Source organism: Ursus maritimus, unplaced genomic scaffold (assembly GCF_017311325.1).
Source record: "Ursus maritimus isolate PB19 unplaced genomic scaffold, ASM1731132v1 scaffold_26, whole genome shotgun sequence".
Classification (NCBI taxonomy): Eukaryota; Metazoa; Chordata; class Mammalia; order Carnivora; family Ursidae; genus Ursus; species Ursus maritimus.
In genome coordinates, this window is record NW_024425119.1 from 23,455,123 (window position 1) to 23,479,085 (window position 23,963).

General features: G+C 37.7%; 1 protein-coding gene across 1 annotated transcript in view; it reads right to left on the bottom strand.

The window, feature by feature from the left end:
• Window positions 1–352: 352 nt before the first annotated feature.
• The window catches only part of LMNTD1 (lamin tail domain containing 1), an 85,237-nt gene continuing 61,626 nt past the window's right edge, over window positions 353–23,963 (bottom strand). Inside the window, 1 exon segment of the mRNA XM_040642263.1 lies at window positions 353–707. Within this exon segment, the coding sequence (XP_040498197.1) occupies window positions 687–707 (21 nt within the window). The 3' untranslated portion in view covers window positions 353–686.

Here is a 23,963-nt window from a genome sequence, read left to right on the forward strand (position 1 = left end):
TTTGGATGAATGTGAAGTAAGTGTAGGCAGGTTTAAAAACTCCCAACTAGTTACTAGTTGGGAGAAACCAGAAACTTCATCTACTACTTCCAGTCATCAGGAAGCTCAATTAATCCATGCTTTAATGAGACCAGATTCCAAGTATAAAGAATCAGATAGGGGCGCCTGGGTGGCTCAGTCATTAAGCGTCTGCCTTCGGCTCAGGGCGTGATTCCAGAGTCCTGGGATCGAGCCCCACATCAGGCTCCTCCACTGGGAGCCTGCTTCTTCCTCTCCCACTCTCCCTGCCTGTGTTCCCTCTCTCGCTGGCTGTCTCTATCTCTGTCAAATAAATAAATAAAATCTTAAAAAAAAAAAAAAGAATCAGATAGACCACAGATTCAGAATTCCTAAAATGTGCTTTTGGAAAATGCTCCTGCAGAAATGGTGGAAATTAGTGTTGGGGGAACATCATGTGCATAAAGTGAAGACTGAGATGGTTTTATTTTTGACCAATGTTTCTCTTCTTAACAGCCTAGAAAACAAATAGTTTAACTTGACCACAAACTCTATTTCCTTCTTTAAGAAATGGTTACCGTAAAGTCTGGAGGAATTATCTTTTCAAAAAGAAACCATTTTCTTGTTTGCTGCTGGCTTCCTCTCCTTTGCAGAAGGCTGGCTGTGACATGTTGGGCATCTTGTATTCTCTAGATTTGAATATTATTGTCCTGAACAAAAAAATAAAATGGCAATGCATGGTGAAACAGAATATAGACTGTAAATATGCTGAAATTGTTATAGAATATAAAGTTGAGATGTTTAGAATCTTTCCTTTGCCTTAATCTTAAATTAAGATTATAGTGGTAAAATAGCAGATCTTGAACATACTCATGGATGAAGGGCAATAATAGGGAGGAAATTATTCTGTGATACCTCACCCTTTGCCAAGGTGAAAGGATTATTCATTTCTTTCTCTTTTCTAAATCAACTCTGTAACATGTGTGCTTGTTTAGGTTATAGTTTTAATGATCATTTATGATGTAGAGAGCTCTTTGATTGTTAAGCAGCATAGCTATTTCATTAGCTGGTCATGGATATTGTTTACTTCTGGTCTTAAATATGAAGATCAAAATTGTTCGGAGGCAAGCAGTCCAATGACCCATTTTGAAATGTTCATGCCCTTCATTTCCTTCTTGATGGGACTTGAATAGTACCTATCTTTTCCATTAAATGTCTGAGATATTCCCTGGATTTAAAATGTACCAGGAACACACAAAAATTAACAAAAAAGGGAACGTTTCCTTTCTCTGCGTGTGCAACTGCTTGAGTCTTCTCCAGGGAACTTAGCAGGAGACCTCACAGTCTGAGATATTTATGTTCAATGCTTCCTTTATGGAAGTGGAACTGGAGACCTTTGCACAGGCATCTAATTTTCTTTAAACTCTGGAATACCTCTGACCCTGCCCGGTGGAGAGTCTAGATTGCAGGTCTTTTTACTCCTCCCTTACAACCTAACTGTGACATTGGAAGGTTAGGCAGGGGAGAGAGAGAGCATGGTGGCTGACAAACTTTGAAGGAAGGCTGTTGGGGGAAACAACTATGAAATTTCAACTGAAGAATTTTGGAAACATAGCACTGAGGGCTGAGAGGAGAAATATATTAATAAATAAGTGGCAGGAATATATAACAAAATATAGATAAAAAAACATTTGACACCAGAAGATTTAACCATTAGACTTTCAAGACTTCATTAGCAAGGTTTCATATTAAAGAGTATTAAATATTATTTCCTCTTTCTGGGCTATTAAATACTGGCTCATTGCTTACAAAATGTGGCCCCAAGAGGAGAAACTGTTATGGACGGTTCTTGTCAGGGTCCCAAAGAAGGCTCCTTGGAAGGCTAGAAGGACACCTCATGTTTGGGTTATCCAGTTTGGGCCATTCAGAACCCAAGGCGATGTTGTGAACATAGCTTAGTTCATGGAAGGACTCTATCACCAATACTTTGTTAGAAGTGCCTCCTAGGTATAAGCACTTTTACCAATCATGAATTTAATATCCTGTGCTTGCAATTTTGGTGTTTTCTTCCCAGGTCCTAAGCAATTGGATACTCTTGAGGCCAGTGCTGGTGATAGACAACAAATCCCACTTCTGCCCCTCCTCTTTCTTCCCCTCTATTCTCTATCCTAGATTCTTCGGTGTCTCCTAGCAAGTCTGAGAATTCATATGGCAGGTGGCAGACACAGGGAAATCACCTGGCCTTTACAGAGTTGTCTCACTCTAACTCATGGAAATTTCTGTTTCTGTGGCTTCTGTGGCATCACCCACCTACACTGTCCATTAGTCACACAGTAGAACTCCCACACAATCCTTGCAAAGCACTGAGCAAGAAACTGTGACTCCAAGTACAACTGCATGGTTTTAATCAATTGTAGCACAAAGATGTGATTAGCAGTCAAAGACCACTGAGAATGAACTTTGCTTTGCTGTTTGTACCAATAATTAGCACTCTGTTAAATTAGCAGTTTCGGAAATAAGACCTGAAATCTTTTTTGCTGTATGGAGCAGTCTTAAGATTCTCATGATAGCCAACTCCTTTTTTTGTGAATAAAAATGTCTCTTTTCTATTCCTACTTCTTAATATGTGTTATTTTTCCTTTCAGACAAGTTGGGGGGGTAATAAGACCAAGACAATATTTGAGGGGAGGGACAGAGGAAGAGGGAGAAAGAGAATCCTAAGCAGGTTCTACGCCCCCAGCACAGAGCCCGACATGGGGCTCAATCTCACAACCCTGAGATCACGACCTGAGCTGAAATCATGAGTCAGACGCCTTACCAACCGAGCCACCCAGGCACCCCAAGACAAAGACAATCTTAATGCTGGCTTGCTAGGATTCTAGTCTTAGCTCTGCCACTTACTATCTAAGTAACTTTAGGCAAGTCACTGAATCTGTCTGAGCTAAAGTGTTTTCAACTGTAATATTAGCCTTTACCTATTTCATAGGCTCAAACAAGATAATGTGAAAACCATGAAATGCTATATGAGTGCATAGCATTATAAATCACCAGGGAAAAGTCATGAATATCAATGAGAACTGAAAGATGACTTAGTTTCTGAACAATTTTCCATAAGTAGACATGCTAGACTCAGAGCTGACTATCATATGAAAGTTATTCACTGACAGATAAAATAAAATTTTGTTCCCAATAAAGGCTTCAGAAATATTGTGAGGGCACATGGATGGTCAATCCTAAATATACCACCAGATGGGGGTGGAGGCTCTGAGAAGACAGAAGTAAGGCATCTTAAGCCACCTGGAACTTTTCGAAACAGGGTGGGTTAAAAAAAAAAAAAAATCAAACCTACCAAAGAATCTCCTACAGAGCGGAATCAATGAACAAATTTGTGACCATGGAAGTGAAGCAAAATAATAACTGAAGAAGACCAACAAAAGCTAAAACCTTTGCCAAAATTATGTTGTCCGATATCCAATGAGAGGATTCTAAACATTTTTTTCCCCAACCAAACCCAACAACAAAAAATCTCCCTGTTTTTATATATAATAACATGTCCCCTTTCCAACTCATATCCAGTATAACTCCTTCCTGGCTACAGAATTGAAAGGTAGACGTGCTGACTGCCAAGGTCTGGGGTGGATTTCAGATCCCCTCCTTTGCATTTTGACTGTACTCTGCTCATGGTTATACCAACTGGAGGAAATGGGTCCCAGTGAAGGTAGACCTTTGAGAGCAGGAATTATGTCAGTGGGGACAAAGGGTGAATTCTCCAGTTCTTTGCAGTTGAAAGACCTTAGATTTAGTTTTGGCTTTATGGTTGATTACAAGGTAAATTTTGGTAACGTGTCTCTACAGACTTCAGTTTCTTTTGCTGTAAAATGAAGTGGTTGAAAAAAAATCTCTTTACATTCCCAATGTCCTATAGGAAATGTCTGAGAAGAAAACTTCTCAGAAGGATAGGAAGGCTGTGGCCATTGTATTTTTAGGAAGTTGGAAGCTCAAGGGCAATGTTGCTAAAAAAATAGAGAGAGTGTACTTGTAAGAGAGTAGGTGACATCCAGAAAAATAGAGTATGAGGAACAGGGGAAATCTAGGGAGAGACAAACGGAACGAAATTGGGACAACTGAGCAATCTTAGAAAAAATGAAAGACTGATACACAGTTGTGGGTAGTAAGGGGCACTATGAAAGGGTAGCAGGCTGTGTGAAGTGGTAAAATTAAGTCATTTCTGCCAGTGGAGTCTAGCATATTAACAAGTTAAGGATCGGGTGGCTGTAGCTTTCTTCTTTTTTTTTTTTAAGATTTTATTTATTTGACAGAGAGAGAGACAGCCAGGGAGAGAGGGAACACAAGCAGGGGGAGTGGGAGAGGAAGAAGCAGGCTCTCAGCAGAGGAGCCTGACGTGGGGCTCGATCCCAGGACTCTGGGATCACGCCCTGACCCAAACAACTGCGCCACCCAGGTGCCCCATAGCTTTATTCTTAAACCAAGGAATAAACCTAAAGCCTACTCAGAAAAAGAGCAAGAGAACACGTAAATAGAACAGTTATGGACTAGGGCAACAAAGGATGTAAACTAGGGAAGGACACTGAGCAAAAAGGAATCCTTGACCAAAAAATCACCTTGTCATCAGCTCTTTGGGGAACAGTTTAAACACAACCACCAACAAAACAGAAAGCCATTGAGATCTTCGTCAATTACTTAGATGTTAATATCATGAAAAAGACAAAGCAATGTAGGAAGTGACTGGTTAAATGATACAGGGTCATTTATCAACTGAGTAGCAGAGGTCAGAGTTCCTAATCCTCCCTTCCATTGCCATTTAAGAGATACACAATGACAGAGCATCTGGAATCCCTTTAACCAGAATAATTTCTGCTAAACTATTAATAATGTGTTGCTCATAGGAACTAAAAGGTATTGGTACAGTTGGAGAACGTTTTTTGGGCATTTGAAGTGCCCTGGATTCTAACTGCTCTTACTTCTTCACCAACAAGGATGGCATGAGGATACAGGACAAAAAGTAAAGATGTAGTTATTTCCTTCTTCCCCGTTCTTAGAAAATTTATCATACAACAAGGGAAGACAAAACTGATGGATCGAAAAACAACATAAATATTTAACAAAAAATTAATGACTACAGAACATACGAGAACAATCCATGTTCCGATGGCTCTGAAAGATACATGTGCGAATTATTTTAGTCTTCTTATTTTTCAGCAGAGAAGGCAAATTTGCAATACTGTTGCTTACCTTTAAAAGTTGAGTTGACTGTTTATTTGCTTTTGTAACTCAGATGTCATATTTTTTCTTGGTCCCTGCAAAGTCCTCAAAAAGAAGAGAGACTGGGAATCCAATATTCCAAGCACTGAGTTTTCACATTAAAACAAATCTTGGGATAGACTATGAACAAAATAATTTTCTTTCATTTGAAGGAGACGTTTAAAGTTTAAGGACATTTATTTAATGGTAACTTTAACCAAGGGGTTTAAAAACCACTTGATAAGTAATATTTGAATATTAAGTCCAAGTTTTCAGTGAATCATTTTAAAAAGAAACCTATATTTCCAGACATAATTAATCAAAACCTCGAGGGAAGAAATATCAATCTGAAATATGTATTTTTAAAAACTGAGGTTGCAGGGTAATTTTACCAGCCTGTCAGATTCCTTAACTTCTCTATGTTCTACACTGAGAGCTGCCATAATGATGTTAGCTGGTGAAGGGAGGCACAGGAGTCAGGCTGCATCCTGAGGGACGCCAGACATGGTGCATGGACAGAAGCAGATGCTGCTTAGCTGGCCACTTTAGCCACCTTCACCCTGGTGATGACTGAGGTGACAGATATGGTGGCTTCCCTCATTTCTATACGCTTAGGCAGGGATTGAAAGTCACGTCTTTAAATATAATTTCTTCACAGAAAACTAGAGTATCAAATTGAAATAGTGCTCAAATAATATGAAATACAAATTACTTCTAGCCCAGAAATGAGATGGATTTTTTTCCCCGTAAAATAAAAGATAAGAAGGCAAAATAACATTCTAGGTACAGACAATAATAAGCTCCTCTGGAGAAAAACAACTATGGGAAAAGTGACTCAGTCATACCTAACCCTTTCTTTTTCTCTGAAAGTGCAAAAGAATTATCAAGTTAAATTGCCAGTATTTGATTACAAAGAAATAATATCCAGAGACTGCTTGTGAAAATGTGATCTGAAAGAGAGATGAACAAAAATGCAGGGTGTTTCTGGTTAACACAGTGATTCTCGTAGTCACTAATAGGTTTCTGAAGCCAATAAGTCAGCATGCTGTTTGGCTCATCACAGTGTAAACTTTCTGAGTAGTAAGTTATGGACCTGGAGTATAAATAGGCTTCTGAAATATTTTCCATACTAGAGACAGTGGCTCAGATATAATAAGAATCTAGCTCATCACTTCTCATCTTCTGGTACAATTTGTTGGCATGACACAAACCTTGTAACTATTTTATGTATGTCCTTCCAGACTAAGTAGCCTGAGGATGGAGGCTTTGAATTGCACCCTGGAAGCTTGTTCTTCAGGAAACAAAGTTCTGTATTTTATTTTCTAAAAAGATTTATTTATTTATTTATTTATTTATTTATTTATTTGAGAGAGAGAGAGGGCAGGGAGGGTAGAGAGAGAAAGAGAGAATCTCAAGCAGATTCCCTGCTGAGTGCAGAGCCGCAGGCAGGGCTGCACCTGGGATCATGACCTGCACCAAAACCAAGAGTCAGATGCTTAACTGACTGAGCCACCCAGGTGCCCACAAAGTACTGTATTTTAGAGCTAAAAACTTTGTAAGAAAATTCCCACCTATAATTTCTTGAAATTTAGTGACAGAATTGTCAGTAAAGTGGCGTTTCTTTTAATTTCGATGGGTGATGGCAATTTCTTAATGGTTATTTGAGCCTGAAGCATTCAGTCCTGGTAACTTTAATCTTAGAATACTCTGACTTCCTGGAATAGTATTTCCTACTTGTGTGAAGAAATGGTTCATTAATGACATATATTTCCATAAATGAGATTATAATTGTTCTTAAGTAAAGGTAAATTAACTTTAAAACACTTCTATTTTGTAACGTTGAATTGTTTTGAAACAAGAGATCTAGTCATGAAGTTACCTAATCATTCTGTCATTAGGGCTAATATCTTGGAATTCTTTGTATGGTCATTAAACAACCTTTATTTTGCCTGTAAGAACAGACATGTACATGGTTTTAATTGTCTATTTTATAGAGAAATGTCCTGTAGGAATATGGTGATATTACAATTTAAATTTTCTGAAAACGAGCAACGGAAGAGGAAAATCATTACCCTTGAATACATGATATGATTTTCCTTTATTTAAAAGTTTCTGATATTTTGGTGCTATTATTTTGATAACGAAAAATGGACGGAAACTCTTGATAGTCAGTGTTCCTTCAACTAATTATTTTCTACTCAGATTGTAAGAGGTTTAAGTAATTGGCCTTTTCTATTCTAAAGGATTCTAAAGGATAGTCAGATTTTCCCCCTATATATCAGTTCATACAATTTTTATTTATATTATTGATTGGTACTGTTGTGTGTATATGTGTGTGTGTGTGTGTGTGTATATACATATATACATATGTGTATACATAAGTAAAGTAAAAATCACAGAGATGTGACATTCAACATTCCAAATTTGTAATCTGATAAATGTAAATGATGCAATACAAGTATAAACATCAATAAAGAGAACAAAGTACTTATATGGAGGATACTTAAAGATAATTTAAGTATTGCTCCCAGCACAGATAAGCCAGACCTATTGGACGGTAATGAGTACTTGCCCACAGTCCAACTAAAGTAAAATTCCATCAATGTGATCTTAACATATATAGAGCTTACAGTAGTAAGATTTTAAATGTTTAATTCTTGCATGTTATCTATGTTCTTGTTTCCTTTGTTTACTAACAGACTGGCTTTTATTGTGTGGCTCTGCAGTCTTCAGAAACAAAGGGACACTATTATTATTATTATTGTTATTATTATTATTACTATTATAACATTTGTATGGAAGATAGTAGCTGTAGAGTTTACAGTTAAAACGAATCCCACTACGGGATGCAATATGGACCACAGATGATAGGCAAAGCGTATCAGACAGCACGCAAATAAAATACACTGAACAGCATACACACACTGTCAGCTTAAAACAATGTTGGTAGGATCCTATCTTCACACTACTTCCTGACATTTAACTTGAGTTACAGAAGACTGACAAAGTTGTCCACAATCTGTAAACTAATCTCAGCAAGAAGCCAGCAAATTCTCTCTAGATCTAGGAGAAACAGTGGCAACATGATGCAAACACATCTGCTTTGTCAAAGGTTAGCCTTCCTAAGAGAACCTCCGCTACGCTGCACTCAGGTCTTGCCTCTGTGCACTAAGAGCTCCCAGTGCATACCCCATTCCATCAGATGTCTTTCTTGTTATTTTTATTGTGAAAAATTTGAAATATAAAGAAAACATGAAAGCATAATACAACCAAATCCATGTATCTATCACCCAGATTCAATAGTTAATATTTTGCCATATTTGCATTATCAATTTATTTATGCTTATATCACCAAACCATTGAAAAGTAAGATTTCTGTATGAATCTAAGACAACCAATATAACCACAACACAAACAACACAATTAGCGACCTAAGGAAAGAACAATGACTTGTCAATATCTAATATTCATTCTATATTTAAATGTACTAAATTGTATTAAAAATGTCTTTTCTAGCTGTGACTTTTTTTTTTTTTTAAGATTTTATTTATTTATTTGACAGAGATAGAGACAGCCAGCGAGATAGGGAACACAAGCAGGGGGAGTGGGAGAGGGAAGAAGTAGGCATAGGAGCCTGATGTGGGGCTCGATCCCATAACGCCGGGATCACGCCCTGAGCCGAAGGCAGACGCTTAACTGCTGTGCCACCCAGGCACCCCGACTTTTGTGTTTTTTAACCAATAGTTTAAGTGAAACTAAATGGTAGTGATATGGTGTGGGCCATCTGGTTTAGACACAACTTAACAATGGCTTAAGCAAAATTATTACTCTTTCATTTAGTCTGGAGATGTGCTGGTACAGGGCATTTAGTTGGCTTTTCCATCCTGACACCCAACACACAGCTTCATCTCTGATTTGAAAGAAGGCAGCTGCAACCTGTTATTATGGCACAGAGGAGACAGGGAAGCTTACAACTCCGAGGGCATAATCCAGATGTTGCATACATAATTTCTGTTCACATTCCATTATGCAGAATGTAGACTCATGGTCCTATCTAGCTGCAGTAGAGGCTGGGTCAAACAGGCTTTATTCTTAGTGGTCATGTGCCTAGATTTCCCTGGACTTGTATCTGAAGGACCAATGGTCTAGGGGCAGTAATTAACCATCTTTGCCAGAGATATTCCTGGAAATAACTGAGTCATGACAAACTATATTAAAATTAATTCCGTATACATTCCAATATAATGATAGGCTTAGACTTATTTCAGGTAAGACTATTTTTCTCCTATACTAAATAAGCGTTGTGTTATTAATACTCATTTTGAGTCCATCAATCTATTTTTTAAGATTTTCTTTCTCCTTCCTTATCAGGGTATAAGCTGTCAGTGCTTATTATTGTAACTAACTGTGTTTACTTTGCTTTCTAATTTTCTTTTTTTGTTGTCACCAACTTTCTAAAAAGAAGAATTTTATCTAAGTATAACATACTTTCATTTAAGTATAACATACATGCAGAAAAGTTTACAAGTCATAATTGCACAACATGATGAAAATAGTGAGAAAATAGAGATACATATAAACACTATTCAGATTAAGAAGTGGAATATTATTAGTATGCTAGAAGCAGTTTTGTGCAACTTCCATGTACTACTCCCCTTCTTCTCCCAGAGATAACTATTCTGATCTTTAACACAATAGTTTAATTCCATGTTTTTGAATTTTATATAAATGGAATCATACAACATATATTCCCTTTTGTCTGTCATCTTCTGCTCAATATTGTCTTTATGAGATTCATTGATGTTAACTCATGTGGCAGGTAGTTCATCCATTTTCATTGCTTATGGGATTGTATTAATGTATTATAATTTATTTATCCATTATATTGTTATTGAATATGCTTTTGGCTCTTACAAATGCAGTTGTTATGATCATTATTGTATTTGTTTTTTTGGTATACATATGTATATATTTGTTAGGCATATGTAATTCCTGGGAATGGAATTGCAAGATTATAAGGTAATGGGAGATATATATATATATATACATATATATATTAAAGGTTTTATTTAAATTCCAGTGAGTTAAAATGCACTGTCATATTCATTTCAGATGTACAATAGTGATCGAACAATTCCATACAACACCCAGTGCTCTATACAACAAATGCACGTCTTCATTTCCATCACTTATTTAACTCATCCCCCAATCCATCTCCACTCTGGTAACCATCAGTTTCTTCTCTATAGTTAAGAGTCTATTTCTTGATTTGCCTGTCTGCTTTTTCTTCTCCTTTGCTTGTTTGTTTCTTGTATTCCACATATGAGTGAAATCACATGATATTTGTCCTTGTCTGACTTCTTTCAGTTAGCATAATACTCTAGCTCCATCCATATCATTGCAAATAGCAAGATTTCATTCATTTTTAAGGCTGAGTAATATTCCATTCTATATATATACACCACATCTTCTTTATTCATTTATCAGTCAATGAAGACTTGGGCCAGACTGTTTGAAGCAGAAATGCTCACTGCCACCGACTGCTGAATTGCTTCTCCAACAAATCCAAGGCACAGACAGCGCCAGAGCCTGGGACTATACTCATCACAGCACTCAGTAAAGGGAGGATTGTCCCACAGAGCAGTGCAGCAGCTTCCCGGAAAGGTCACCCATCTACAATGATCTAAACTACGCTGGGGTTATATACCTGGGAGACTAGCCCTTTGTGCAACCACAGCACACACTTTGCTGATCCTGCCCATGCTACCGTCCAGAAGGCTTCTTCATCTCCAACATCTACTCTGCCATGGGACATTCTGAAGCTATGCACTAAATGACTGCATCATCAAACACCCTTCCTCCATCTACCGCCACTGATCTAGGCCTGGGCAAACAGTCATCGCAACAGCATCTGGTCCTCACTAACACAGGAATTCAGTTAAATCATGAAGATAGAATAGGACTTCCCTACTTCTCAGAAACCCACCATACTTGCCATTCCTTTATTCCATTACAAGTATTCATCAGATGACACAACCAAGGGCTGCCTGTGCCTTTCGAGTGACTAAAGGGAGTCACGTTGGGTTCCCTACCCACTATAAAAAGAGTTCTTCACATTTTCTTTTAGTAGGTCTTACCTTTCTCTCTAAGGTCAATGCCATCATCGTGTTTTACTTACATCCCAGGGCTAAATGTCTGAATTGATATCCATTGGCCTTGTTTCTAATTGCAATTAAAAGGTCAGTGAGGACACTCTCACAACACAGGCAAAGAAGAACGTTTAGGAGGCTTATGTAGGTGGAAATAAAACTGGGGATAAATAGAAATGGAGATCTGCAGATAACCAGGAAAATAAACAAGTATAAGTGATTTTTCTAAATCTAGGGAGTCAGTTGGGCAACCCAGGAAAGGTATCCTCTCTTCACATGCAGAATTCATGCCAATTCTTTATCCTCTGTACTTTCCATCTCTTAACTGGGGCTACAATATGACTCATACTCGAATATGTTTCTCTAACTTATGGGGTATCTATTACACACCAACCACTGTTGTAAGTGTATGTTTACTTTATAGAAACATGAAAACAACACTCACATGTATGAAGTGGGACGCAAACCTTTATTAGGGGCCATGGTGGAGTGCTTTAGGGTCCCTGGGAAAAGTCCAGATAGCCTTTCAAACTAAAATAGATTTCAGTAAGGTCAGTGGGAATCTTCTCTAAAGGACACATAAGGGGAAAGTAATGGGAGACAGGAGAAATGGTTGCTCACAAGGGTGGAATGGGAATGTCGTATCAGAAGGTACATTAACTTCTGGCTCTGCAGCTTGTTACGTAGGGAATGAACTAGTAAGATTCTCTTGTGTCACTTAAAGTCCCCTGCAAAACTCCTGCCTACACAAAATGTATGCTAAATAGCATTGTCATGGAGTACTTCAATTAGTCGATCAATAAGACCCATATACAATCTATAACATATCCATTATATTATTCCACTAGTCCCTAACAGGAGAAAATGATACAACAGATAAACTAAGGGAAAAACAATCACACATTATCTAAACATTAAGGCCACTGAGAAAATGGATTACTAGATATTTTTTCACTCTGTTGCCAAATAGGTGATAGACACCAGTTACCTACAAACTTATATAAAACGAGATAGGTTAACATTGGTAGTTGGATAACACTTCATTACATATCCATGTTAACATGATAAAAACCATTATGTTTTATTAATTAAAACATATTAAGTTCACAATAGACTAAATTATGCATTTCAATCCCCTCTATAATCTTTGCTCAAAATACAGAATATTAAGTGTTAGAAAGCATTCAAGCACTGATATAATGATGCGGGAGTAGTGGTTTCAATAAGTTTCAGGTGTGAGGTCATTCTCAACAAATGTGGATTCATGCTGTGTCGGGAGTCAGCTGTCTTCTTTATGATACCTATGAGGATTTCTTCCTTTCAACCACATCCACTAATATCCTCTACTTCTAACTATTGCTATCATGAGGCTACATCAGTATTTTACTGGATTGCTACCTCTTTTTCCTCTAATACCAGTTGGTAAAATATTTTATTTAAAATACTCAGGAAGTTCTTCAGTTTTAATACATGGAGAAGAATGATGTTCTGAATACCTTTTTCATGACAACTGTCATTAATGTTATAACCAAAAACAATATCTCCATTTAGATTTTCTTCATATATTGTATATTATATTGTCCTTCATCTTCCATGGATAATTAGATATCCACGAGCCCCACCTAATGAAGGAGAGATCTCATATCTTTGATGAAGCAACAATCAGTCACATGATTTCACACACACTAAAAATAAATGTATTTTCTGAAGTGACTTTAAAAGTGAGTAGAGACACATTAATATTTCCTAGACACAAATATCAGATAGGGTCAATGTAAAAAAAGCACATATTGAAATTAATTAGAACTATGCAAAAATCTATCCACCTAACCTTTTTAAGCATAATAAGATAGACATCTTCTAGCAGTTTAACTTTGGTATTATTCCTTATCACGAGCATTCTGATGTAATGTCTGAATAGATTGACTGACGTAGTTTTCCACTTGATTTCTCTGACATTTATTGACATCTGATGTTCAGTTACATTAATTCCTCAATATTTACATTTTTCAAGTTACTTTCCTTTATGCACTCATGGGTGTTTGCTAAAATGTGTATTTAAAATGAAGGTCTTTCCTCATTTATTAAGTTTGTAGGGTTGAATCTCGTGTGCACTCTGGATATTAAGGATTGAATTCCAGTTAAAGGCACTGCAAATTTCTCTGTATTTTAGTTTTTATCCTGTATGAGAATTATGATGTTGAGTAAGTTGGGAGTTCCAGATAGAGGCTTAAGACTTCTTTTACCTTTGTAATGTTTCTCCTCAGTATGAACTCTGAGATGCTGAGTAAGGGTTGAGCAATCCTAAAAGTTTAACCATATTCTTTATGTTTCTAAGTTTTTCTTCTCCAATATGAATTTTCTGATGTCCAATGAAGCTTGACGTCTGATTAAAGGGCTTGCCAAATTCATTATGTTTGCAAAATCTTCTCCAGTATACATTCTCTGATCAGAAGTTAAGATTTTAGCATTGCTTAAAGGCCTTGACAAATTCTTTATTTTGGTTAGGGTTCCTTCAAGTATGAATTCTGTGATGTCGAGTAAGGTGTGAGTGCTGGTTAAAGGCCTGGCCACATTCTTTACATATATAAGGTTTCTCTCCAGTATGAATTCTGAGGTGTTCAGTAAGCTTTGATTGCTGGTTAAAGGCCTTACCACATTCTTTACATTGGTAAGGTTTCTCTCCACTATGAATTCTGTGATGTCAAGTAAGGTGTGAGTGCTGATTAAAGGCCTGGCCACATTCTTTACATATGTAAGGTTTCTCTCCAGTATGAATCCCGAGGTGTTCAGTAAGCTTTGAGTGCTGGTTAAAGGCCTGTCCACATTCCTTACATACGTAAGGTTTCTCGCCACTATGAATTCTGTGATGTCGAGTAAGGCTTGAGTGATGGTTAAAGGCCTGGCCACATTCTTTACATACGTAAGGTTTTTCACCACTGTGAATTCTGTGATGTTGAGTAAGGCTTGAGTGCTGGTTAAAGGCCTTGCCACATTCTTCACACTGGTAAGGTTTCTCTCCAGGATGAATTTTGTCATGTTGAATAAGGTATGCGGGGTGGACAAACACCTCGCTACATTCTTCACATTTGTTAAGGTTTCTCTCCGGTATGCATAGGCTGATGTTGAAATAGTGTTGAGTGCCAGTCAAAGGCTTTACCACATTCCTCACAAATGTAAGTTTTCTGTCCAGTAGCGACTGTGTTATGTATGTTTAGTCCTGATGATTGACTCAACATATTCCCAGGTTTATTACATCTGTATGAATTTTTTTCCATGTGAATTCTCTGATAATCACCAACATTGGAGGACTGCTTAACAAATTTCCCACATTCATTATATTTATAAGGATTCTCTCCCATAGGCATACTCTTATGTATAATCACGTTGGAGCTTTGATAAAAGACTTCCACACATTTATCACATTCATAATGATTCCCTGGAAAATGAGTCCTCAGACATTTATTAACATTTGAACCCTTGTTAAATTTGTTCTCAGATTCACTGTATTGAGCAATTCTACTTTCACTGAAAATCCTCTGGTCATCTTGTAGGGTCGACTCCTTGGTGAAGGACCTCTCAGATGGATCCCACTTAGCACTTTGTTCTTCATTTTTAAATCTCTGATTTTCAGAAATATTTGACTCAAAGGTCAATCCAATCCTACTTTCAAAATGGTTCAAATAATTATTTTCAGCGTGGACTAGGCAAGTTTCCAGATTTTCCAAATTTTCGTTCTCCAAATATGTATGTTTCACCATTTGATTTGAGCTTTGCTTACAGAAAGACACTGCTTTTCAGAAGTAGCAGACTTAAGAAGGTATGTTTTCCAAAGTGTTTTATATCCTTCACCATTTTGGGCAGTGAGATTCATACTATGGACAATTGTCTCAGTTTGGAAATGTCCTTGATGATATCTTTGATGCTCTTCACTTTCCCCTTCATTTTTCCAGTCTATCATTAAGTGTAAATTCTCAAGGGCACTATGATTATATCTACCCACTGCCACATTTTGGAAAGAAGCTTCTATGCACAGTTTTGACAGGAAACTCTGGGTGCCATGCTGGGTGGATGGCCACTCTCTTCTTTCTCTTCATATCCCAGAGCTCCTTCTCTTGCTCCAAAAAGATGACCAGGTTTGGCTTCCACACAACGAGATCTGAGAATTGGCCATTTCTTCTTCTTTTACCTCGTTCTCTGGATTTCTTTTTCAGAGCAGATTTGTGGAGAAATCACAGCTGTGTCAGGAGAAAATGCCCTGAGAGCCACCAACAGAGCCTCTTCACACGTAAACCGGTCACCTGCAGGCAGGACTGTGAAATGCAGAAAAGGCCCAACTTCCTAGTCCTTTGTGTCAGGAGCCAGGCAGAAACAATTTTTTTTTTCCTTACTGCACTCAGACTTCTAGTGTAATGTTGAATAGAAGTTGTCATAAAGAAAATTCTTCTCTTTATCTGGATCTCAAAGAGGAAACTTCCATAACTTCACCATTAAGTATGACAATTTGCTTTAGGAGTTTTGTACATGACACTTGTCAGATTAAGAAAATTCTTCCCAGTCCTAATTTTCTAAGGTCCTCTCTTCATAGGTGGGTATTGAATTTTATCAAATGCTTTTTCTCTATTTTTGAGATGGTTGTATAGTTTTTCTCTTTATTACATTAAAATGATAAGTTTACTTGATTAATTTTCAAAGCTCAAACCAACCTTGCATTCCTGAAATAAACCCACTTTGTGATACATTATCCCCAAATAATCCATGTATCAAAGAAGATATCACATTGGAAATTAGAGTATATTTTGGACTGAATGAAAATGAAACTATGATATGAATCAGATCATAAACATGACATTCTTATACTACTCTTTTAGTATCCTTGATTTACTAAAGACTAATATAAACTGTAACTTTTACAACTTACTGGACAAAACACGTAATTTAGAGCACTTTAACTCCATTCACTTCCCTCCCAACTTATGTGTTATTGCTGTTGTTATGGGTTAAATTGTGTCCCCCAAAAAGACATGTTGAAGTGCTAACCCCTGGAACCTGCACATGTGACCCTATTTCGAAATAGTGTCCTTGCAAATGTAATGAAGTAAGATGAGGTCATACTAGATTAGTGTCCTTAAAATGATTAGTGCCCTTATAAGAAGAGGGAAATAGAGACACAGATACATAGGAGAGAAGGCCATTAAAAAATGGAGGCAGGTTTGGACTGATGTATCTAGAAGCCAAGGAATGCCAAGGTTTGCCAGCTAGGAGGGAAGTAAGGATAATCCCCTAGAGCTTTCAGACAGTAGAGCTTTTACCAACACCTTGATTTCAGACTTCCGGTCTCTAGAATTATGAGAATACATTTCTGTTGTTTTAAGCCATCACGTTTGTGGTACTTTGTTACAGTAGCCCTGGGAAACTAACACAGTTGTCATGTATTTAAACTCTATATAAATTTTAATCTCTACAAGAAAATATTGGTATTGTTTGTATAGTGAATATTCATTTATGTTTATCCATGTTTGACTCTTTCCACTTTTCTTCATTTCTTTTTAAATCTCTGTATATCCTTTCTAGGATTGCTTTCTTTTTTCTTGGATTACTTCTACCAGTATTTCCTTACTGTGGGTTTGCTGTTGGTGAATTCTCTTAGTTTTGTTTGCCTGAAAATGCCTTTATTTTACCTTCACTTTCTGAAGTATATTTTTGCTAGGTATAGAATTCTAGGTTAGAAAGACTATGGACTATGAGAAACAAACTGAGGGCTACAGAGGGGAGGGGGGTGGGGGAATGGGATAGACCGGTGATGGGTAGTAAGGAGGGCACATATTGCATGGTGCACTGGGTGTTATACACAACTAATGAATCATCGAGCCTTACATCGAAAACCGGGGATGTACTGTATGGTGACTAACATAATATAATAAAAAATCATTATTAATAAAAAAAAAAAAAAAAAAAAAAAAAGAATTCTAGGTTAGTAGTTCTTTTAGCATCTAGCACATTGAAGATATCATTCCATTATGGTTTTGTGAAGTTTTACTATAATATACATTGGTGTTGTTCCCTTTGGCTTTGTGTTGCTTGGGATTTACTTTTCTTAATTCTGCGACTTGGTGTCTTTCATCAATTTTTGACAATTTTTGTAATTATTTCTTTACATACTACTTCTACCCAAATCTTTCTCTTCTTTTCCTTGTGGGACACAGATGATAACTTTATTAGACCTACTTGTTCCTAATCTCTTTTTATAACCTGTTTTGTTTTTCCTTTCCTCTCCTCTCCTCTCCTCTCCTCTCCTTTCCTTTCCTTTCCTTTCCTTTCCTTTCCTTTCCTTTCCTTTCCTTTCCCCTTCCCTTCCCTTCCCTTCCCTTCCCTTCCCTTCCCTTCCCTTCCCTTCCCTTCCCTTCCCTATTCTTTCCTTCCTAGATTTTGGAATATTTTCTACTCCATAACATTTTCAGCATTGCTTCTAAAATTTTCTTTAAAATAGGTATCTAACTCTATGAGATGCTTGCTTAAAAAACTTCAGTATCTCCTTTTCCCTCCTGTCCTTCAGCAAACATGTATTAAACAACTATTATGGGTCATGAACTGAGTTTAGTGCAGGAGACAAAAAGATGAGCAGTATAAAAGCTATTTCTATCTTTTTAGAGCTTATTGTCCAGGGACAAAGAAAATTTATAATAGAGTACAGTAAGTGCTTTGTATGATAGGGGAAGTATAGGATGTTAAGAGAATACATATCAGGAACATAAAACTCATTTGGTCGAGGCCAGAAGATGGACTCTTTGGAGGTAGTGGCATGTAAGTGGAAATATTAAGAATGAATAAGATTTATCCATGTGAAGATATGGGTGACAGACCTTGTGAAGGCCTAGAGGTAGTTATGGTATGCTGGAGGAACTAAAAGAACATCAAGACGGTTGAGGCACAGAACACAAGATGAATGTTTGATGAGATAGGTTGGGCCAGGCTACAATATACATAAACAATTTCATGGGTTTGAGCTTCATCATGAGGACAATGGGAGAAAAAAATGAAAATATTTAAGCAAGGAAAGTGAAGAGGTTTTTAAAGATAAATAAACAAGATTTTGTGACTAATTATAGGTGGGAGTTGAGAAAGGGAAAGGAATAGAGAAAGATTTTCAGGTCCTAGGGTTTCTGAATGGCATCTGCTAAGATATAGGGCAAAGGTGGAATGACAAACTTTGAGGGAGACATGATGATGAGATAAATTTTGTAAATATTAGGAATAAGACACTCACGGGGCATCGAAGAAATTATAAGCAGTTGGCCTCATGAATCAGGAATTCAGAATAGAGAGTTAGGTTACAGATACAGATTTTAGAATCTTTACTACTCCATTTCATTTTCCATATAGCTTTCAAAGTTCTCTTTCAAAAACAGATCTACCTGTAAGAGACACCTGCTTATAAACCATCAAAGTCTCCTCCTAGCTACCTGATACAGTCTAAACTCTTTCACATAATGGTGTGCAAAGGCCTTTAAAATTTAGTACCCACCAAACTTTCCAGACTAACATCTCAACATATATTTCAGTTGGATACAGTTTCTCACTGTTCTCTAGACACACAGAGTTTATTTTTATCTCCATATGCTTTTAAAATATGCTGTTTCTTTTATTCAGAATGCCTTGTCCACTTTCTTTTCAACCTGAATAACTTCTATTCATCCTTCAATATCATAGTTCAAATACATATCCTCTGAGTTGCCTTTTCAATTGCTCTCATGTCACTTTATAAATGTTTCTAAAACAATGTTTTTCAAAGAGCAGATCTTGTCCCATTTATTGGTTATGAAATAAATTTAGAAGGTCATGACAGGTACTTAAAATGAAATAGAACAGAGTAGGAAATACAGACAGCTCAAAAAATTAAGTATTGCCTTTTGAAACTTTTGTTTCAGTTACATATGTATGTGTATATGTATATTGAATAATTATATAAACCATATTTCTTACTGTGGTTTATCATCAAAAATATTTGAAAGTCATTACCCTACTACTTTTGTTGCTTTACTAGTCATCTTTCTCCCTAGAAAGAGGGTGCCTTATTTGTTTTTGTGTCTCTGGTGCTTAGCACTGTGATTCATTATAGGCACTCAGTCATTTTTGAATAAATTGTTCATGGTGGAAAATGCTTTGCATAGTTGCCAATGTTCTCTCCCTCTTTCTTTTGTTCAGTGTTCCTTCAATTCTTCTCTTAAGGTAAAGAAATAGTTTAAGTTTTGTTGATAACATATCTTTAATACATATTCATACTAAAAGGAATGATGTGTTCTAGGTTTCAAGATATATTAACAGTTATGGATAAATTTTCTGAGTTTCAACAGCTCAGAGTGAAAAAAATTCAGAATTTTGAGTTAGATTTGAGTGGAACAACAACACAATACAAAACCCCACCGCCAACAACAACACCCAAGTTCATGGATATTGCTTCAGGGAGAGGGGGAGGAGACAAGGAGCACAGAAGGAACTACAGGGGGATTCTGCTTTACAAGTACTATTTATGTCTTTTAAAATAGAAAGTCGCTGATGCACATATGACAACATATTAACATTTTCAGCTGGGGGAGTAGGCAGAGGAGTGTCTTTTGCAACTTTCTGTATTTAATAGCATTAAAAAATTTCAAAGAGGGAAAATTTTCTAGCTCTATCACTAACTTTCTTTATCTGTCAAATGGGAATAATAATGGGACTTACAATGAGAGGAAAGTGTTTTGGTATCTATCATCAGATTTCTCTTAAGATAGGAGAGGGTATATTGATAGTCTTTTGATAGACGTTGTGGGTCTCTCTGAAGTTATGGGAGTAAGTGTGCTTCCAACAGAGAAAATGAGAGCAATTATGGCAAGAGATTTGGTTGTTCATGGAATGAAAGGCCAGTGGATGCCCTCTCCCCCTTGGTAGGATAGCCGAAAGGACTCTTCAGGAGAATCTATTCACAATTTTTGGCTTTTTTTGTAGGGGGCTTTGATGAAACCCTCTTTCATAACTCCATAATTATCAGGAGTACTTTCTTCGTATGAGTGGTTTTTTGTGTGTTTTAGTTTGTTGTGAACATTCACTGTGGAAGAATGAATTTCATATCTTATTTAATTCTTTCATAATGTGTAGGCACTAAGTTAACTGGAGCCTTTGTGCATTTTGTGATTTCTATCAGATTGGAAAAAATTCCCATACATTTTAGAAGTTCAGAACACTCCCCCAAGTTTCTTCTAATTCCAATGGGAATAAATTCTCAGCAGATCAAATGATAAGTGGTAAATTTGGCAAACATCCTGCTGTTGCTTTAGAAGCATTCTCATTAAGAGTAAAAATAAGCCAAAGATGGTCATGCTCACTGGAACTATTCCATAATATACCAGAAAACCTAGTCAATTTAACAACATAAGAAAATGGTAAAGGACTTCTGATGAAGATGGCAGAGCGGGAGGGTCCTAAGCTCACCTTGTCCCACAGATGCAACTAGATAACACCCACATCAGTGCAAATAACAAGAAAACAACCCCAAGACTGGCAGAACAGACTCTCCACAGCTAAATGTAGAGAAGAGGCCACATCAAAGAGGGTAGGAAGGGTGGAGACATGGTTGGGAGCCAAACAGACCTGCAGGACTTTCCCAAGGAGGGAGGGATGCCACCAGTGTAGAGTGGGGGAGAGGACCAGACCCCATATCAGGCACCTCAGGCACAGGGAACATACATGGAGAAGATGAATCCCTATAACATTTGGCTTTGAAAACCACAGGGGCCTAATAATCAGTGGGGCTTAATACCTGGAACTTTAAAAATCAGTGGCTCAGCCCTGGGATAGCTGGGAGGGTGGAGTCCCTGCCCTTATAGAGACAGCCCAACAAGCTGTGCTGCGAAGTTATAGCATAGAAGCAGCAGTTTGAAAACTGCCTGGAATATACAAGAAGGAGATTTATTGACTCATTTCAGAGCATGTGCTGGAGAGGCAGGGATCTTTGGGAGACTATTGCGAGAACAAAAGAGCTGGTGGGTGCCCATTTCCCTCCCCTGTACCCCAGCCTAGATATGTGGACGCCTGTGGGAATGAGTGCAATGCCAACAATCTCCACCTAGCTTGCTAAAAGCATGCCCCACTCCTGCACTCTTCTGTGGACTGCCCATGCACCCAGCCTCTGCAACAGTTCTCCAAAGTGGCTAATGGGTCCCCTGCCATAGCAGAGGCAACCTTGCTAACACTGCATGCCAGGCCCCTGTGAACTTCTTCAGATCTACCCCCTTCAACCTGATGAGCCTTGGCAATTTTGCTGGGTGGTTACTAGGGCCCTCCCACAGCAGACCAGCATGACCCTTGCTGGCACCTCAGCCAAGCCCCCATGTTTTCCTGTGGACCTTCCTCCTCCAATATGCCCTTGGCTGGAGCCCATCCAAAGTGGTACAAACAGCCCCAGCAGGGACCAGGACCACTGAAGGGCGACTCTTACTGGAGAGGGAAAGATAATGAGAGAAACCAGTCCAACTAAAGCCCCATAGTGGGCTGGGGCCAAATAGCAGGTCTGACTACAGGCCCTGACCACCAATAAAAGCTTCTCAGGGGTCAACACAAAAGAAAGCCTTGCAGTTTGGTGTTACTGAAGTGCTGGAAAACAACCGGTCTGATTCAGCTCAAGCTCGAGGTGGCCCCAGACTGGCCCACTAAGAACACAGGGACCAAACACTGCCCACAACAGGCACAGAGTCATTGCAGATGACTAGAATGAGGGCGAACGTGACTCAGCTACAATAATAGGGTATACACAACAAACATGGAAGGCACCCCTGAAGTGCCAGGTGCTGGTGAACAGGGAACCTTGAACTGTAGGGCACTGTGAGACCTCTTCTTTATAAGGTCACTACTTTCAAGGGCAGGAGATATAGCTAACTTTCTTAACATGTTGAAAGAGACATGGAGAGTTAGACACAATGAGGAGACAGAGGAATATGTCCCAAATGAAAAAACAAGACAAAATCACAGCAAGAGGACTAAATGAAATGGAAATAAGTAATATGCCTGCTAGAGAATTAAAGTAATGGTCATAAAGTTACTCACTGCACTGGAGAAAAGACTAGAAAACATCAGTGAGACCCTTAACAAAGAGACAGAAAACATAAAAAAAGAACCAATCAGAGATGAAAAACTCAAAAACCAAAATTAAAAATACACTAGATGGAATAAAGGGTAGACTAGAGGAGGCAGAACAGATCAGTGACCTGAAGGACAGAGTACTGGAAAGCAATCAAGCTGAGCAGGAGAGAAAAACTAATAATAAAAAATGAAAATAGATGTAGAAAACTTAGTGACACCATGAAGCACAACATTTGTATCATAGGGATCCAAGGAGAAGAAGAGAGAGAAATGAGGGCAGAAAATTTATGTGGAGAAATAATAACCTAAAACTTCTCACATCTGGGGAGAAAACAAATCCAGAACCCGGAGGTCGGCAGTAAGCACACCCCTATCACTAATGACCTTGAATGTAAATGGACTAAAGCCTCCAGTCAAAAGACTATAAAGGGTGATGGAATGGATAAAAAAAGCAAGACCCACCTATATGCTGCCTACAAGAGACTCATTTCAAACTTAGACCCACGCAGATTAAAAGCGAAGGGGCTGAAAAGCATTTATCATGCAAGTGGATGTGAAAAGAAAGCTGGGGCAGCAATACATATCAGACAAAATAACTTTAAAACAAAGATCATAACGAAAGACAAAGAAAGACACTATGTAATCATAAAGGGAACAATCTGACAAGAAGATATAACAATTGTAAATATTTACGCACCCAACATGAGAGCAGTCAAATACATAAAGCAGCTAATAACAAACATAAAGGAAGTGATACTAATACAATAATAGTAGGGGACTTTAACGCCTCACTTATCTGATAAGCGTTAGTATCCAAAATCTGTAAGAACTTATAAAACTCAACACCTAAAAAATAACAATCCAGTTTAAAAAAAATGAGAAGACATGAATAGACATTTTTCCAAAGAAAACATACAGATAGGCAGCAGACACATGAAAAGATGTTCAACATCGCTCGGCATCAGGGAAATACAAATCAAAACTACAATGAGTCATCACCTCACACCCGTCAGAATGACTAAAATTAACAACATAGGAAACAACAGGTGTTAGCAAGGATGCAGAGAAAGGGGAAATCTCTTATACTGTTGGTGGGAAGGCAAACTGGCGCAGTCACTCTGGAAAACAGTATGGAGGTTCCTCACAAAACTAAAAATGAACTACCCTACATTCTACAATTGCACTACTAAGTATTTACCAAAGGATACAAAAATATTGATTCGAAGGGAAACATGCACCCTGATGTTTATAGCAGCATTATCAACAACATTATCTATCTTGGGAAAGAGCCCAAACGTCCATTGACTGATGAATGGATAAAGAAGTTGTGGTATATATATGCGATGGAATATTAATTAGCCATAAAAAGAATAAAATCTTACCATTTTGCAAAGATGTGGATGGAGCTAGAGAGTATAATGTTAAGTGAAATAAGTG